The 19,097-nt window shown below is 39.7% G+C and overlaps 1 protein-coding gene across 5 annotated transcripts in view; it reads right to left on the bottom strand.

Annotated features, from left to right (window-relative positions):
• Positions 1-17,093, bottom strand: part of TNFRSF8 (TNF receptor superfamily member 8) — a 29,053-nt gene extending 11,960 nt beyond the window's left edge. For 2 of the 5 annotated variants that reach the window (XR_012650358.1, XM_075027468.1), the window contains exons 1-3: positions 13,102-17,093; positions 12,409-12,618; positions 2,608-2,698 (exon numbers count right to left, since the gene is read on the bottom strand). Coding sequence is in view for 4 of the 5 variants with exons in the window: in XM_075027468.1 (XP_074883569.1) it covers positions 2,608-2,698; positions 12,409-12,480 (163 nt within the window). In the remaining variant the exon portion in view is untranslated. Of the gene's footprint in view, positions 1-2,607; positions 2,699-12,408; positions 12,619-12,750 lie in introns of all 5 variants that reach the window. The other 3 variants (XM_075027466.1, XM_075027467.1, XM_075027465.1) reach the window with 3 other exon arrangements.
• Between the last annotated feature and the right edge of the window lie 2,004 nt (positions 17,094-19,097).

Raw genomic sequence — 19,097 nt, 5'->3', positions numbered from 1 at the left:
TGTGGGAAAGGCTGGGACAGAGGCATTCCTAATGTTTCAGTTCCTGAAGCAACAGATGAGGTATTCTACCGCTGGCCATAGTGCCAAAGAAATCAGAAGGCACAGTGGTCAGCTGTGACCTCGTGGCCTTGCCAGGAGGTGGAAATAACTACCAAAGGAAAAGCTAAAGCAGCAACGTAAAGATAGGAAGAGTTGAATGTTTCACATGTGGAAAACAGAAGGAGAGAAACAAATCCCAGTTTCAGCATCCAGCCTGCATCACCAAAACACAAAGAGTTAACCACAGGAAGGGAGAACCTGGCAGGGAAATAACTCACCTACTCTGCATTTTGGCAAGCATGATATAGGAGTGCAGGTAAAAACAGCTGTGCTGTATTTGGCCTACTAAAAAGCACCAGACAAGCCCAAACCACGTCACTCTCACCTTCTCAAAACTACTTGTCTGAGACTGTTCCTTTCAAAGTGGGGGCTGACTGCTGAACCTCAGCACTCGGGCTGCACACATGTGTACCTGCCCGTGTATGTCATTTCCCCCTTCCTCCCCCAATAACTCAAAAGCTTTAACTTCAGTTATTTGAGATTTCCTGTACACACGGGTCCCTCCCTTGGGGGATGTGTGCCCCAGGTGCAGTAACTTTGAAGCTTGCCTAACAGTGTCTTCTGGTGCTGTTCTCCACAGATTGTGTTCACAGCTCAACGACCAGATAAAAGCCTGAGCAGTAGGAATACCAGCTGCAATCACCTGTACTGAAAAAGGTACTGAAAGTAAGTAGATGAAATAAGTGTTTTAAGTGTTTTTCTTTCATGAGTATGTGCATTCATTCACTCCTGAGGCTATGCTGTTAACTGTGGGTGGGAAATTATCCTGAGTGTTGACTGCAGCACTATCTTGTGGAGCTGGATTTAGAGTCTAAAACAAAAAAACAATCAAACAAAAAAGGTAAAAAAACATAAACAGAATAAACAGAACTGAAGTGGAATACCAACTTCTGCATAACATGAGCTGTTCTAGCATATACCATTATTTCCCATGAAAATCTCTGTTCCTCCCCTTGATAGGAGGGAAATACTTTGTTCTGTGATAACAGAAAGAAAATTTTCTTCTGGTATCCCAGGTACCAGAAGTCTCATTTTACCTGCACAAGAATTAAGTACATGAGAAGAGATGTGGCAACTGTAGAAATTGATTAGAATGATCTTTTGAGGTTTGGTTTGAAGTTTATCTTGAAATTAACTTTAAAACAGAGGATGGCTTGCATGTGGGCCAGTGTGTGTTCAGACTGAAAGCTGTACATCTGTGGGCTGGAACACCAACGAAAGTAAAGCCAGGCTGCATCAAGAGTTCAAGATGCTCCACTTTGATTAAATGCACTTTTCTAAAAGCTTCCCTTTCTTTGCAGTGAGCAGCTGAGTTAGTAGCAGATACGAACAGGTTATTGCTTGAAGGAGTAGTGGAAGATTAAAATGAAAAGCATTGTTATGAGTTTCTGTTGTGAAGGAGGCCCTGGAGGACGTGATGTCCAAGACTGACATGAGCAGGTGGCAACAAAATGAGTTTCAAGAATAAGCAGAGATGGAGTGATTGAGACTGGTGGCTCATTACAGCCAGATGTAAATCAGATCTTTGCTTTTCACAAGACCTCACTGACATCTGTCACTGTGGGAGCTTTTGCAAAGTATGGTTTTGAGGGAGAAAAGAGCTTTTCTTGGGACTGGCTCAGAGTCAGATCCCCGCCCCTTTTCTTCTTTTACAGGACCAGTTTCCCCATCCCTTGGTCCTGTTTACTTACACAACTTCTGAATGATTCTAGTGGTATTGCCAGGAGTACGAGGTGTCCCAGTGGGAACTTGGATGTAACTGCATGCAAATGCTTGCAACCAAGTGCTAAACCTCTCTTTATTATTAGAGCACAAATAAATGTCAAAAATTTCCTTTAAAAAAAAGAAAAATAAAAAGAAAACATTTCTATAAGTAGAGATTGATGATGGTGAAGTACCATAAAATGCCCCACCCACTGAGGGTTTTCTTGGCCAATTGGGGGAGTTTCAGACATTTCCAGAACTCTTGTTTCACCAAGGTGTTTCCTGCTTCTGAGCTCACCTGCCTCTGAGTCATAACTAGCTTCCAGCAAAGCTCACTGTGTCCCCTGACAAGGGGCTGTTCCCTTTCTCATGAGACACTTTCTAAACTGTTTTGACTATGAGGGTAATGACAGATTTTCCACACCTTCATTTTATGTTTTTTGTCTCTGATCAGAAACTTATTTAGCCTAATTTCACCGCACTATTTCACACCCTGAGGCAAGTTGAAATGAATTCTTAGACCTGCCTACTTCTAGCTACTTCAGAGTGTCAAGTTAACCGATAAAAAACACATAAAAAATCCTAGCAAGTTATCTTGTTTGCAATTTACAGATTGTTTGCATGTAGACTGAACAAGAGCAGGGCAGTGGAGAACAAGTTCACATCTGGATCCACACTAGACAGTGATTCATGAAATTGCACTTTTCTTCAGGGTCAAAGTGCAATTCCGCAGACAGACATGGTTCCTAATATCTCTACAAGAAAGGCTCCGTGTTAATTTGACTGAATTATAAACATACTGACCTGAGGGACACTGGTAACAGCAGCTTTGTGAAGTTTCATCATAGAACCAATTCTCAAGTGTATCACAGGAATGAGATGGGGTTAATGATGTCTTGAAATTGAAACAGACAAAAGACACAGTTAGAAAACAATTAGTTCTGTATTAGAGCAGATCCCGCTATCTGTCTCAAGTGATGGTAGTTGCAGACTGTAAGGAAAAGCCTACAGCTTTTTGAAAGTTCAAGTATCCCCAAAGCAACTCAATTACTGTTGCCCATATGCTTAAGCAAAGATTGCAATATTCAGTATATTTAGCAATAATTCAATATGTATGTTCACTCAGCAGGCTCTTTTATCGAAAGTCATTTAAATCTAGGAATGGAATATTGTAGCCCACCCTGTGTATCAAGCATTTCAGCACTCAGAAACTAACTCCTTGTTTCATATAATAAAAAGGGTAGTGGCATTGCCCTACAAAAATGTTTTTCAGCCAATGCTCTGAACACCCTTTGAAACCTAGCTGCAGGATCAGTAAGATCACTAAGAAAAGCTTGTCTGTTAGTCTGCGCCTCCTTTAGAAATCTTGTAGTAGTTAGTAAATTAAAAAAAGGCTAAAAATCACTGTCCTGAAATGATCCCATGTTAATATGAGATAAGGATTTTTTAGAAAATAAAAAAAAAAAGAATCCCTAACATCCATAACAGATTTCCAGCTCTGTGTGCACTGGAATAAGAGGTGGTGTCATAATCAGCATCATCTAAATCTAGCTAGATTGGCTGTAATCCACAATGATAATTCTTGTTTGCAGAAAACCAGTCTTACAGTACAGTTAATTTATGCAGTCATAATGCTTGAATTTAGCAACCTAAAGATGTGTTTATTATAAACCAATTTACTTATCATTTAGGGACAAATCCTACACTGAGAACAAGAGGTTTTTGCCTTGAAAAGAATGCTGCAAATACTCACACAATGAAGCCCTTATTCAAATAACTAAGCCCACTTCTATTGTGAGTGACAGTTTTCAGGAGCAACCTTTGGTTTGACTGCATAATGATACTTGTTTAGCTAAAAAACCCCCATACAATAGTACTAATATTAGCTTAGAAAATGAGACTCAGCTATGAATTGTATCAAGAAGCATATAATAAGACTTCATTTTTGTATGGCAGGGCTACTACATACTCTGGGAAATTACGCTGCTACCAGTTTTCTGATGAGAAAATCTGATCTTTGAATTTGGCATCTCCCTTAATAATCCCCTAAAAATGTTATCTGAATTTCATTTTCTGTATTTGCTAGAAGGTATAAATGACAATCTTTTGTTAAGATTCAATCAGCAGATTCCCCAGAGATTTTCCCACATGATACTGGTAGAGCAGTTAAATATTTCAGAAAAACTACATCTCACTTTCTGCAGATGAATTTCCCATTGGCCTTTGAAATAATACCTACTGTATCCTACTGCCTCTGTATGCAGTGCAGAATCTTACTACCTAATTTCACAGCCGTATTCTCCTGTGTAATACGCTGTTCTTTTCACGGCAGGACCATAAAACACAGAAGTTATTTAACTTGGCCCATGTTACATCAGAAAACAGGAACTTTCAGTCAAGGAGGAAATTAACAAAAGGACAAAAAATAGAAATATATTGAAAATATTACATTTCATCAAGCTCCAGTAACAGAACTGAGAAATCCTGCCTGACACATTTCTGCACTAACCACTGGGCCACACACCTCCCTACAAAGCATTTTTTCTAGCTTATGGTATAGAGGAAATAGCAGATGTCTGCTTGCTCAGCCTGACTCAAATCAAGTTTACAAATGTGCACCCTGTATTTTTCTTTTCTGAAGAGGAAGCCCTAGATTGTAGGAAAAGGAAGTGGAATTTCCTTGCATCTGTGTGGAGATGCACCCTTGTCAGCCGGCCACTCTGCAACTAAATTGAATAACAGGAAATGACACTACACCAGTCACTAGACAAAGGGTCATTCAGGAGTCACTTCAGTGATATGAAGTGAATTAACTAGTTTTATAAAGAAAATTTAAGAAACAACAGCATCCTGGTGGTAGCTAAGTAATCCTGGATTAGTTTCTCTGTAAGAGCTATGGCAAGTTACCACAAAAACCTGATCTTCTCTTCCTGGTTCTCCCAGGCAACCAACTCTGGCTGCAAATGATATTGAATTTTAAATCCAGGTGGGAACAAATTTCTTGAATGATTTATGAAGCACATAAGCTTACAGCTTATTTAATTGTTTCTTTTGGGGTTTAAATAAAGGAATAGCGTCTGTGTAAAAGTGTGAGGGAAGGGCTGCTTTTTGAAAAGTTACCTTGTCTAAAATATTGGAATCAGGAGTTTAGGATTAGATTCTGCTCTTAGTTACAGCAATGCAAATTCTGATTATGAATTTGACCTGATGCTAGTGCTGTGATAAATTACTGCATGAACTATGCACACATACTAAACAAATTATGAAAACATACATAGGAGAGTACTCGACAATTTTTTTTTTTTTTTCCCCCACAAGATGGCAGCTACATAACACATGACATCCGGAGCTTCACAACAAATGCTACTTTCATGTATCCGGTTAGGAGCACAGCTTTGTAGCCACCTTTACTATTTACTAAGCCAAGTCCAAGGTGCTCTGCTGTAAAAAGAAGTCATTTTAACAAATCGTGACACGATTTCTATGGCTGTGAAACCACCTTCTGAAGACCCCACCGCTTCTAATCTGTGGCTACCTGCAAAATGTCTTTAAGAGTTGCCACCTGTTCAGTAGAGGTGTTTCACGAGTATGAAACTTACTACAGATCCTTTCAATGATAAATAATGTAAACATCAATGCTCAGCATCAGTCATCATCTCCCCATTCTTGTCATTGTTTTCCCTCTAAATCCTAAAGCTGTTTGATTCCTAATGTGACCTGTAACAGCAATGCAATGATGCAAAATTCTGCTTTTAAACTAAAGAGAAAGGTTGGCCCTTTGTAGATAGCATACTTTAAGGTAAGGACCTGAGTATAAACCAAGCCCCCACACCTCTAGTACTTCAGGCTTACAAGCACAAAATAAATTACATAAGCAAAACTGGCAGTATGGAAAGGCAAGTGTCACTAAAAATTATATGGGCTCTGCTTCTTAACTTATGCAAGGTGTTTTCTAAGCTAAATTTCAAGTTTTGATGCATCTGGAATAAAAAATCTTGCACTAAGAACCCACCAAAACTTCCATGAGTTTTTAGGGGAGTGAAATTGGCACCTAAAAGCAAAGAACATGCCTTGAGGAAACAGCAAAGGTGAAGGGCCAAGGTCTTAAAATGTTTAGAAGTCTTCCATAAAATGATGGTGGCGAGTCATTTTCTGCAGACGTTTGACTAGGCTACTTTTGGGAAAAGGGTGAAGGAAAGTCAGCTATACAAGGATAATATAGTTTTCATTTTTCTGTCTGTGTGTAATGAATATCAGGGTAGTAAGTTAACTAAAACAAAAGATAACCTGCCAAAGTGAAAAGGGAACAAAAATGTGCTTTATTAGTGGGTAGCAATAGGCCTGAACTGAGGTAATTTACCCACTCAATGACTGAACATGTAAATGACCTCGGTTTCACCATCTGTAACTACTCTTCCCACATGTAAAATACCATCTCTGACATTTCATCTACATTTAGGGAAATTAGGGTGCAAGTTTACAATAAAATATTGGCTTGTTTGATCTTTCATTTTGATGAGCTCAGTATTTCTAATTAGGAAGGGATCACTGGAAGCAATTCACCAAGAAACACAGGGAATTCTAGATTTTGTATTTTCCAGTCCCAGTCCCTTCCTGACTCAGTGCTTCTGGAAAGATACCTTATGCTTTTTCTTGATTTGACCGTCATCTTAGATCTCAGTGTGCAAGAAGAGTCCAAGTGATATGATTGATGTGTTTGGGTTTCTTTTTTCCTCAACTATTGGCTACTCCTTTTTAACAGCAGCAGTCTAGACATCAGCCATCAAGTCCATCCAAATTTGGAGGGACTGCAAAATACTTAATGCATATTTGTCTTGCTGTTCCTGGACAGAATGATGACTGAGTGCTGGAGTTACGAAATATTTTAATGCTGGTTAACCAATACTGTTAAAAAGCAAAAAAATATTTCAGTGTCTTGGCCAAAAAAAACATTAGATTTCCAGAGAATTATGGAAACAACATATGTGCATAACTTCTCAGAAATTAAGGCTATTGAACCAACATGTCTATTTTGAATAGCAACTTACCATTTCTATATAGTGGTAAGCCTACTACAAACTGCAGCTGGAACACAAGCTGGATTTCTAATCCTCACCTGGTAAATATCAAAATGACTTGGGTGAACTCCTGTTGTCTGAGCAGTCCAGCACCGAGCTTGGACCTTGAGGCTCAACTCTGTATAAACCCACAGCAATGTGATAGTGAGGCCACCACAAGGCAGAGGGCAGGAAAAGGCCCCGTAGTTTAATATTCAGGGTTGGTGGTTCTGTTCCTGGCTTTATCATTGCTCAGCCTCAGATGTGTTACTTTAAAGTCCTTGCTGTACTGGGTCTAATGTCTATCTACATATATGGGTATTTTTGAGGTGGTAGCACCAGGGAACCCCAGACAGGCTCTGTAAGGGCATATGGGACATACTGTCCTTCCAGTCCCACTGGGTCCTCAACTTCATATTTGCTTGCTTTTACCAAATCTTGCCCAAACTGTCACCAATGGTGCTGTAAACACTTCTTATCCTGCCAACACTATCAGTTCAATTGCTAAGGGGAGGACAACTGCTACCAGGATAGGTTAGTCTGCTACAGCAGAACTTACAGTTTACATTCTCTCTAGCTTTTCCAGTGAAACATAAAAGCATCTTTCCACTCAAAAACTTGGGTAAGCAGTTTGGTCAGGAGGGCATCATACACTATTTGTAATCAAAACAGGCGGGGGAAAAGCTAGTTGTCTTCTAACACTGTGCCTACAAAGGAATCTGGTGACAGCACAGAATGATCCTGTTTAAATGAGGGAAATTCTGAGAAAAATTCCCACCAACAGTAGCAGCATTGATCTCCCCAGCACAGATACATACTGTTTTGAGCTGCAGAGACCTGTTTTGAGCTGCGTTACCAACGGCTGCAACTGTGGGAGCCTGCTATGTACTGGGCTTTCGGTATTGTGACTGAGATGATGGTAGCCAACAGTGGAAGTTTTGAAAGAAAATGTCCCTCTTGTCAAGCCTTAATCAGAACGGGGATCACCTAAAAGAAAGGAGGGTATCACAAGGGCAGTGAGGAGAGAAGGGAAAAATTCACGTAAGAAGTGGTACTTTATCATAATAGGGCTCAAGAAGAACACAGCAGGAAGGAAAAGCGTATGTGCTCTTACTGCTCTCATTGGCAACAAAAATCTCAGCATTGAGACATTTCTAATATATTTCTGGTTGTGAGTGCTTGGATAAAACCAAGCATTATAAAATATTGAATAAGACACATAAGGTTTAACTACAATATAGTGAAAGTCTTCTGCCTTGTGCCATTATCCCATTTGTTAGTATGAACTTAAGTCAAAGAATCCTTTTTTAATACATTCTAGGATGAATTTAACACTGTCTCAGAAAAAAATAGGAACTTAATTACTTTGACTCACGATTGTGTGAGTATCGCTAATAAAACTCATTTTTCCAGAGCAAAACCACTTTAAATTAAGACTCTTTGTTAGACAGAAGCTGAAGGTTAAGGTTTGACTTAGCAGGTCCTAGTTGCTCATAAATAGCTCTTGAAATGAAAGGAAGGGATAAAGCAAAGGAGACAGGAAGAAGTTTCAGCTTTGTATTACAAAACCTCAACACTATCACCTTCTTACCAAAAAGCATCAGCTGTGAGTGTTGGGGTGGGGGGTTCACCTTCTTGATTCCACAGTGCCTGTGTGTAAAGGCCCACAAAAAAGAATGTGCTAAGAAATTCTTCACTTACAGTGTTGGCCATTTCTCCTGGCTCCAGTATGCTTACAGAAATTGTCAATTAGCCAGTGAGAGAAGATTCACTTCATCATATTTGCCACTTACTACTTATTTTGTAGGGAAGGATTGGTGTGTAAGAACTTTCGGTTCTGCCCCATTCCCTCCTCTTCTTCCTGGAATGCCTAGAAACACTGAAGAGTGTGGTATAATCCATACCCAGCAGTAACTAGCATGGGGCTTTGCTTCATCAAGGAAACCTCCAGTAAGTTTTACAGAACAAACTCTCCTCATCTTTGCAAGGAACAGAATGAAATGCAGTAACCTCAAAATCCTGTTTAATTAACATTCAAAGCATTTTTCTTTCATCTTTTGACTGTCCCTCCTCCTTATCCAGTCTTGTCTGAATCTCAAGAGACAGAAACAGAACTCAGGTTCTGCCAGGGAAATTCAAAATTCTAGCACAATTTCACTTTTTAAGGCATCATTTCCTAGTGTTTCCTGAAGAAAAGAGGAGACGTTGTACATTTGCCTGTCCCCTCTCCAAAAGATAATCCAGTCTCAATGAAGAAATACCAATTTTATCCCAATGACTTGTAGTATTGTCCATTAGTACTTAACAGTTCTGTTCATTAATATGTATTATAAAAAAACATTTAAAATTCAAGGAAGATCACAGAAGTATTGGTGGGTAAGGGTGAGGAATCCAGCTGTGGTAGACAGTAGGTCTTTGTCCTTCCCTGTCATTCTGAGGAAATTCTGAATGGATGGGTCTGTACCAAGAATGGATTAGCAAAGTGAGAATATGTGTCTATTAGAGCTATGCTAATCCTGTGGCTCTTTGCCATCCAAGGGTGCAATCCCACTTCCCCTCTCTTGCCTGCACCCACATTTTCCTTCCCCTCTAACTCCTTGATTGTTTAAGACGGAGCAATTGTGTTTCCAGATGATGAATCAGTTCCAGGAGTTCACTTGACCGAAAACTCTGCTTTCTGAGTTTGTGAAGTAGGTTTTCAGGGGGTTATTGCACTGAAACAACTCACCCTGTGGCTGCACAGTCACTTGCCCTAAATTCAGTGCAAGAAAGTTGGTGGCACTGTGTAGCCAGGAGCAGGGCCTTCCCTTTGTGTGACAGGTCTCTGCTGACAGGCACAGCTGTAATGGGAAACCTCACAGACCTTACTTCTGCATCTGTACACTGTATGAGAATTGATTTGTTCTGGATTGGACATGAAGACACAATGCAGAGTTAATGCTGCTTTAGGCCAGCTGTAGAGGAACAGATAAATATTTAAACTAACAAGAAGCTAAGCTGGTGTAGTAAACAATTGCCAGTGTAGCAGAAAGCCTGCCACAAAAAGTTAATCTGTCCACATTTTTGAACAAATTTGAACAAGCCATGAGTCTATATCAGACTAGTAATTTGCATCTTTTTTTGCTCTAATACAAGGAGTTCTTAAATTGGATTCAGTGTACTGTTCAACTGGAGGGAGACAGAGACTTAATTTCATTAATCTTTTCCTGCATGCACTTCAAATAAAGGTTTCTGATTTAGCAGGAGCTGGAATACATCTTGCAAAGGAAAAGACCACAACTCATATCCTCTTCAGACTGCTCTGTAACAGGATGGCCAGGGATCCCTTGGCTTAGTGCTTTAATTGACCTATCAGGCCAACTATTTTTTTCTTTTTTTAAAGTGTTGCAGATCAAGGACCAATTAAATAAAGCAAACATATTTGATACAAAGCATTTGGGGTTTTCAGTGCTTGCTTTTGAGAATTTGTTTTAGAAAATAGGCTTTTTGTAGCTCTTCTCACTTTCCTTGTATCTACAAACACGTTTGCTATTCCAATTTAAATAATGGTAATGTAAAGATGGTGCTGAATTCAGTGGGTTACTCTGCAGTTCAGTCAGGACAAGGTTTGACTCATTTATTTATGGTCTTTTGAGCTCATAGAGAAAAAGTGATGGTGAGGCAGAGTAAGAAATCAGCTTGCTACAAATGAGCTGTAAGTCAGGAAGAAAGCATATTACGGTAAAAAAAAAAATCTTCTACCAGCATTGGCTATTCTAGAACTGACTAATGCTGTAGCAAAACAGTTGACTCCCTTTCAAGCTTCTATCCAAATTCTGACAGTACAAAAGAAGCTGATAATCTAAGACTTCAAGTAGTCAATCTTCATCTGCTTGATCATAAAGACATTATTAACAGGTGAGAGTTAACTGAGTATTAAAACAAACAAAACCCAAACTGTGGACTCAAGTGAGGTGGAATATGGTTTAAAATATGACTGATAAGCTGTAATTTGTTCACATTAAACAGTACTACTTGTACTCCTGTAGCAGTAAAAGCAAAGGTTACTGTGATGGAGGCAATGCAGAAAGACAATGACAAGCCAGTTGCTTATCCCAGCAAGATCTACATATTTATTCCGGGTAACTGATGATTTTGCAGCAAGTCTGAATGTTGACAATGAGTATCAGAAACCCAAATTTTCTCTCTGCACCTCTCATTTTGTGAGCAAAACACCAAAAGTGATGTCAAAGAGCAAAAATACCATCTTTTTTCTATTGCCTTTCTCCTAAAGCAGTTTGCATTCAGCAGAACCAGGCAAGCTTATCTGAATGCCCTCCTAAGTATTCCTCAGGTGGGTAAGGACTACAGACTCCAATCCTACAGAACAACAGTGATCCTTCTATATTTCAGGAAGGAGACAGTGGCAGGACAGACAACCAGGGAAAAATAAAGCAAACTTGTAATGTGGGAGGGGAATTTACAACTAAAGACACAAGGGCAAACTCCTACTCTTACAAAAAGAGCCAGGAGGATCTTTTTCAAAAGTTTATGAAGAGGATGCAGGACTTGGTTATATTCAGAGATCTAATCAGAGTCAGTTTCTTGTAAAAAATTTCCTGACAACTGAAGTGATGTGCTATATCATTCATTTACAATGTACAGACAAGTGTCTTAGGCTACAATATATCCACTGCAAGGGAAAATAGCCAATTTCAGGATCCAACACAGTGAGCAATTACTCACCTACTTTACTTTACCTGTGCAAAGAGCCTCTGCAACTGACCTGTGTATGTGTGTAAGTGTCAGGCAGGGAAATTACCTGGATTTATGCCAGGTGCTGAGGGCTTGTTGCCACGTGATGCACTAGGGAGGAGGGGGTAAGTGGCTGGGGGGGGTGGGGAGCAAACCCACAAGAGATGATACTATCTGAACAGGGAGCTACCTTGCATTTACAGCATCAGCTGAGTGTGACTAGTGGGCTATATCTATCTTAAGTCAATTTGATGCAGAAATAATAGCCCATTCATGAGGAAGTCGGTGTCAGAGGGGTGGGCGGTTGTAAAGAGGAAGGTATTTTATTGTTTTATTTGCCTTTACACCTTTCAATCTGCCAGCCCTGACTCATATCAGCAGAGTGAGCAGAAGCCCTCCAAACCAAGCTCTGCAAGGAATGTGCCTGTCACAGAGCACCTGGCCATCCAGGCAAAAATAAAAGCCACTCACCCTAAGAAACGACAACAGTCCCCCACCCTGTCAAATCTTTCCTCATTCTCTAGTTCTGATGTGCGTGGAGGTGCAGTAACACTAGCAATGCCAACAAAAAGATGCAGATCATAGCCTGTATCCCCTGCTCCTGCCTGCAAAGCTCCCAGAGAGGGCAAACTCTCCTTACAGGTCTGCTTTATGCCTTTATCAACCTGTGTTGCACAAAGCCTATTTCTGTGGACACCCACTACCCAGCATCCAGCCTATGGGCACGATAGCCCTGTAGCCCAGTGTGCCCCCAGACCTCTCCAGGCTCCTGCGTCCTAAGGGGCTGCAGGATCCTGATGCCACCCTGCCTTACCTGCGGGGCTGTCTGGATATCCTGGAGAAGCAGCAGAAGCCACAGTCCTAGTACCAGGCTGCAGGCAGCCATCTGCAGTGGTGTTAAATCTCCCTAGCTCCCAGCATCGCAGGTTAGACAACCAGCTTGCTCCTCCTGGAGGCTGAGATCCTCCCAGGGTCCAGCCCAGTCTTGCTCCGTGTCTGTTCATTCAGTCCAGAGCCATTCCAGCTGTTCAAGACAAGCAGGAGACAGGCTGTGAGACTCAAGCAAGCTGAGGAAACAATTTAGAAGGAAGGAGGAGGGGGGGGCTGCCCAAAAAAGAAAAGTAAAAAAAGAACAAAACAAAACCGCGTTAATCACCAGTCCCAGAGCTGTCGGGTTTCTGAGTCAGTTGCACGCATCAAGGTTGTCACCCAAGGTACATGGCTGGCTGTGCAGAAACGCAGGCTCCTTAGTCATCTAGTCTGCCCTCAGAGAGCACTTCACCACCCCAAAGCCTTGGCCAGGCAGGAGTCCAAGCCCTGCCCCATCCATCCACCACGCTCTCAAGAGCTGCAACCAAGCCTCAAGAGAGTTCCCAGTAACAAACACTCATTTTTTCAGTACAGTCATTTTACTCCTGTTTGGACGAGTTTTTGAAAATTCACAGCCAACCAGGGTGACTCCACGAAGGTTTAGGCTTTACACATTGCCATTTAAACATCAACATACCATCCTCTTGAGAATCCTCCTCTTTCCTCCAATCCCACTTGAAATCAATTCCTGTTGCTGACAATCATCCCTTGGACTGCTACTTGCATTTCACTCACTTCCATTTGTTACTCTGGATAATGTTTTTTGGCTCTGGTGCCCGGAAAGATTTCAGTTGGTTTAAGGTGTCATGAAGCTTTCTTATCTGCCCTAAAAGTTTTGTCAAAAGTAAAAGTTAGCCACTTCAAAAAAGAGCAGACTGCCTTGAAAACATCTCTGAGGTGCTCAGGAAAAGAATGAGAATTTGAATTCTCACACCCATGGTTTTTTTGCTTCTCACCCTTATCAGCAAAAAGAAAACCAAAAGAAATTACAACAGATTGAAAGTCAGATAATTGATTATTTTATTAAAGACCCACAGCTACCTCACTACTATCCGAACAGTGTACCAAGTATGAGAGCATTCCACAGGGACCCTGGGATGATGTAACTATTTTCTTTAACCCAAAGCTGTAACTCTTTTAACTAACTGCCTCTATTTCTTTCTCTAGAATACCATCTTATAAAACCCAGGCATTTTCAAAACATTGCATACTGTGTATTTGACACATAAATCTAACCTCCTTTCTTCACTCTGGCAGGTTACTTCTCAGTTTCTAAGCTCTCTTAGCTATAAAAGCTGATTGTTGTTGGTATGCCTTTAAGGTCTAGAGACAACTAAGCATTTGAATGTCCAAATATTACATTCTTGTTTTTCCTAATTAAATAATGGGCTAGAAAACATATTAATCTTGTGTAATAATATGCCTCTAGGCAATTCTCCCAATTTATGAGTGTGGTTTCAAATGACACAGTAGTCAGGGCAATTGGTGAGCTCTGTTTGGCTTTTTTTTTTCCTTATCAGCTCCTACCTAAGATTTTTCTAGCAAAACGACAGGAACCAACGTAAGACACAGCCTGGAAAGTTTTAGCCTCTGTAAGTTATACTGCTGAGGTCAATGTATCTGATACAAAACCTCAGTATCCAAGTACAAAAACTCATGTGTGAAAAGACTTTCCCAGGACTGGCAACAGGGAGAGTTTTCTGGCCTGTTTTCCAGAAAAAATAAGACTGAAATGAGCATACTGAGCATTTTGTATATATATGTATGTCAGTTCCTTTTTAATGAATGGTATCAATAATTTTTTAATCCATTGGATAACGTCAATCAAATTTGGCTGAGGATGCAATGTCATTAAGTTTTACAAAGTTTCATGGAAGGAGATGACTTGGATAAAGAGGAAAGATTCTAGTAACACTCTCACTGAGGGAAAGGCTGCAGTGGGAGACCAGTGTTCCTCAGAAGAGAGAATCCACCTCACACATCCAAAATGAAACCGGGCTTCCCAGCTGCCATCCTTCTTAGAACTTCATATTCTTAAAATCATTCTTGATTGAAGTAGATATTTAAAAGGATGGGAAGTGGAAAGTGCTTATTGTTGCTGCTGCCTTTTTGGAAAGCCTATTACATCACACAGTGCTATTACAAGTCTCTAATAAAAGCAACAGCAATGAAAAGAATGAAGAAGTTGTGTTTAATAGGAATGTTCCAAGCTGCATGCACTTTTAACTGAATGCATTAATTTCAGACTTTGTGTGTTTTGATTTCAAATACAATGAAAGGGGCTTTCCAAAAGAAGCCCTATTAGTAACTGGAAGAAGCACCTCCGTTTTATAACAAACCCACACTATTGTTCTCTAAATGTTGCCTATATTTCCTAGAAAATAATCCTCTATGTTAATATTAAAAAAAAAAAAAAAAAAAAAAAGGCAAAAAGCAGAACAAATAGCAGCAAACAAACAACCCCTATTTCTTTGCTCTTCCTTCAGAGGACAATGTCTATCAGAAAAAAAGAGAAAGCCCCTATGAGCATGCTATTATTATTTATAATGTTTATTTGATTACAAACATCTGTGTGTAACATCTGAATCTCCTTTTGGTTTAGGTGTTAAAGGTAGCAATGCCCAAAGACAAGGTTGCTTGGCATTTTCTATTTTAACTAATGTAGTGAATGCCAAACTTAGCTAATGCTTAGGTAATTTTTACACTGTGTATCTGATCAGTGCTGATCATCTCTGTGTGTTGCATGGAGCTGGGATCAGAGGGGATCAGAGAAGGTCCTGTAAGTCAGCAGTTATTCAAAGGTCGGTTGATACCTGGAGCAAAAGAATGCAGAGACCCAGCTAAGCCACGAGGGAAAGTCTCTTTGACACATGCCCAAGATGTTCCTTCAGCATGGCCTATTCATTGTGCTGCTAACAGTGACAGCCTAGTAAAGAAAGTAGTAATAGAATACTGTAGAAGTAGCATTGTTACACACATGCTTAAGCAAAAGTACTCATGACATTTTCTAATTTTGAAGTGGCTGATTTTAGTCTCATATTGTATTTTTGGCATGGTTCCTTGTGTTTTTAAATATGTACGTTCGGTTAATATATATCTAGCTGTATTGGTGAAAAAAACCACTGAGAGAAGTATCATCTCTAAACATCTGTCAAACAGATAAAGGAGACGATGAAATTTAAAAGGACACATATTAAAATAACCTTGTCTAAAATCTGTATTTCAGTGTCTGTCAGTGTTGCTATTTAGAGCATTGCAGTATGCTGATGAAAAATCACTGAACTTTTGCTACTTAGCTAGATGAAACACCACCAGACCGTAAAACTTCACTAGGAGTCTCAGTAGTACCAAAGGCAGTGCTCATTGGGATACATGCTACATACTACAGGGGGTACAAATAAAAGGTGGAATTCTTAACAAATTAAAAAAGAAAAGAAAAATGAAGGCAATTAATAAAAAAGAAAGAATCTCACGGTTAAAGGAAGGAAAGCAAGTAGTCACCAAGAATGACTTTCTTCACACCTCTCTCCATCTATTTATGCATTTTAGCCTTTGGAGAGTTCTCTCCCTGGGGATCTTGGAAGGCGACACTATGGTAACAACACACAGGTAGAGCATTCAGGCACCCAATGATTTTAGGCGTTGGAAGTGAAGCCAACATAACAGAACTTCTCTGGAAATCTTTCAGTAGCCCAAAGAGGACAGACAGGAGGGAGGGCAACACTGGTACAATGTGATCTCATTGAGAAACATCACTTAGCAAGCAAGCAGAGTTTGTACTAGCTGTAGCTGGACTTGAACTTGTCTGAACGTTTGAAAAGGAATAAAATCTCATTTATGCCAAGTATGTCACAGACTGGCAAAATTCTGTCCCTCTATGCCACTCTGGTACTGATACTTACTTTCTGGCACGTACACATCTCTTATTCTTAGTGTTAAATACTTGTCAATCCATTTAGTTATGCCCCATCAATCAAAGCACTCTGCTATATGTTAAATACCTTGTAGGTGCTCTTGATAACATGGTCTGCAGAGCTATACAGATTTAGCAATTTACTTTGGTATATTTGTCCACTGTGAACAACAAGGAAGATGTTATGAAGCTCTTACTGAATACATGTTGAAATGTAGCAATGTCTCAAAACAAGAGTTCCCAGCAGGAAAAAAAATGGTTATAATGAGCTAAGGTCATAATAAAATCCCAATACACAGGGGAAATCCCAAGTCATTTCAGTAACTGTAGTTTCAGTAGATGGACATTCTCATTAGGTGTTTCTGTTCTCTAGTAAAAATAATAGAAAAAGAAATCAGCTTCCTTGCTTTATATAAAGTTTCATACATACACAAACCAGCAATCTAAAATGAAAGAACAGACTAGTTCTTGTTTGTTTGCAACTTGGGACTTTTGTGTCAACCAGCTGTCTTCTTGCTGAACACAGAAAATTTCTTGGCAATTAATGAACAACCAAAGGAAGGAGATGCATCCTGGTCTGGTCCCAAGCAATGATAAGGTTACTTTTTTTTTTTAATTACAGAATATAACATCAAAAAGTATTTCTGTGAAACAGCTAATTCCTGACTGTGGGTGGCTCAGAAACGCTGTCAACAGTAATTGTTTTTGCTGACTCTGAGCCACAACGTAGCTATTGGAAGAGTTCTCCAGACAGCAGAGTATGTACTGGGAAAAAAGAATCTTCTCAGCTGGTATTAGTCTTACTGCAAAAAGTCTTGCTTCAGCCAAGATCTATAAATCACCACACACAAAGCCCATTGATTCCATTCATGTTCCCTAGTTTTCATCCCAATTACTTCCACCTGAACATATCCTCAGTTTAAATAGTACAATATATGCCAATGCTACACTCTGGCCTTCCAGAAGCAGCAAAGTTACTCTTAGTATTGTTAAGCTTAAAAAGTCAAATTTTCTGGAAGTGTAACCATGCATTTCTGCTACCACAGATTTGGATTCAGTGTTTATATGCAAAACAAGATATGATGATATTTCTGTCATTTTATTCACTTTTTGATTGGGTTAAGTCATTCAGAACTTTGATCAAAACAAAAATTTAAGCTGCTAAAAATGTGTCAGACTGAGCATGTTAATGATAATGACGACATGGCTTAATTTTCAATTAGATTTCTTTTACAGATGTCATTTATACAAAGTTGATGTGGATAACAAAATCTCTTAACTCTGTTTTTGTTATCTCAACTAATACTACTACCTTATATAGAGTGATAAAATAACTAATGTAACAAAAAAAGAATCTGTATAAAATGTCTTTTTCTGGTGCATAGCAGCTTCAAAACTAAAGTGCATTTTGAGTCAGACTGAAAAATGAGAAGAGCTGACAGAGAACTCCGTGCTCTCAGGAAAGACTTGGCTTCCATGAAAGAAACCAAAACCATATCACAGAATTACTATGCCCACAGGCTGGCTGAGAGAGAGAGACGACCTTAGAAGAAAGATCACATCATGTCTGTACTTTCATAATTCTTAATACAGCTTCTGGAAGAGTGGTAGATTTACACATCGTCACTCTCCATAGAAAAAGCTCTTGACAAAGATGTTATTATTTCAATGTCATTTGTATTATGCCCTTCCTCCCATACCTTACTAGAAATGGAAAGGCTTAAGGGTGAATCTTCCACGGTCCAAACAGGATAGCCACTTGGTCATTACAGCTGTAAAGAAAGTGGTAGGTAATAAAGGTTGGACAGGTAATATCATGCAAAGGCTGACGCATTCTAAAGATCCTTCATGCCCTTTCTTCACACCTCCCTAGCACTGGTTTAATTTAAAGCAGAAGTCTCCTCTGCTGCTCGTTTGTTGGAGTAATCATATTGTAAATCTAAATGACCCACAACAGCACTATTTGTTTTGGGCCCCTCTCCCCACCCCTAGCCTTTGATACAAATTAATCCAGGAGCACCAGCTTTGACTTTAGCTCAGTCTTACCTCATGTCAAAGTCTTTGTCTGGAGTTCTAGAAAGCTCATGGTTCCCACTACCTAACCAGAAAGTGCAGGAAGGCTTCTATAAAGCCATCAGTTACATAAAAGGACTGGTAAAAGGTAAGAAACTAAGCACATAGTTGCCTTTAGCTAGCAAGTTTCTAAACCTACAGTATGTCCAGGCAGTGAGCTAATAAGCAGCAGCCAGTTTGCAGTAAATTCACACCTTTTTTATTTCACAGTAATTCCCCCCATGTAGAAAGACTACTTGAAATAGTTAAGTTATAGTCAAAGAAATATGTTCAAGGTTTACATTATTTAATTTTGACTGCATAGTTTTTCTTCACGAGTCTGGTCTTGAGCTCTATCTGGCACTTAAGAGATCTTGTTTTTCAGTTAATTACAAGCCAGTCAAACTCTGAAGTGTTAAAGCAGAACATTGTCAAGGCAGACATTTGCCTCAGTCTGAATTCTTGAACTCCCCTACTACAACGTAACTCTTACATCAGGAATGTGCCTTTTGAGAAGCCATGAAAGTCTGCCAAAAACTGACCAACCTGAAGTCTCATAAAAGTCCAAACCTTGCACAAACTTGATGGTGAATGCATTTGATTTTCAGTGGGGAGATCTCTAATAAATTCATTCTCCCTAAGCATTCTCCAGCCACTCACAGCTCCCA

The sequence above is a fragment of the Buteo buteo genome, chromosome 5 (assembly GCF_964188355.1).
Source record: "Buteo buteo chromosome 5, bButBut1.hap1.1, whole genome shotgun sequence".
Taxonomy (NCBI): Eukaryota; Metazoa; Chordata; class Aves; order Accipitriformes; family Accipitridae; genus Buteo; species Buteo buteo.
Note: the sequence above shows the minus strand (reverse complement) of the source record. Positions and strands in the feature narration are given on the sequence as shown.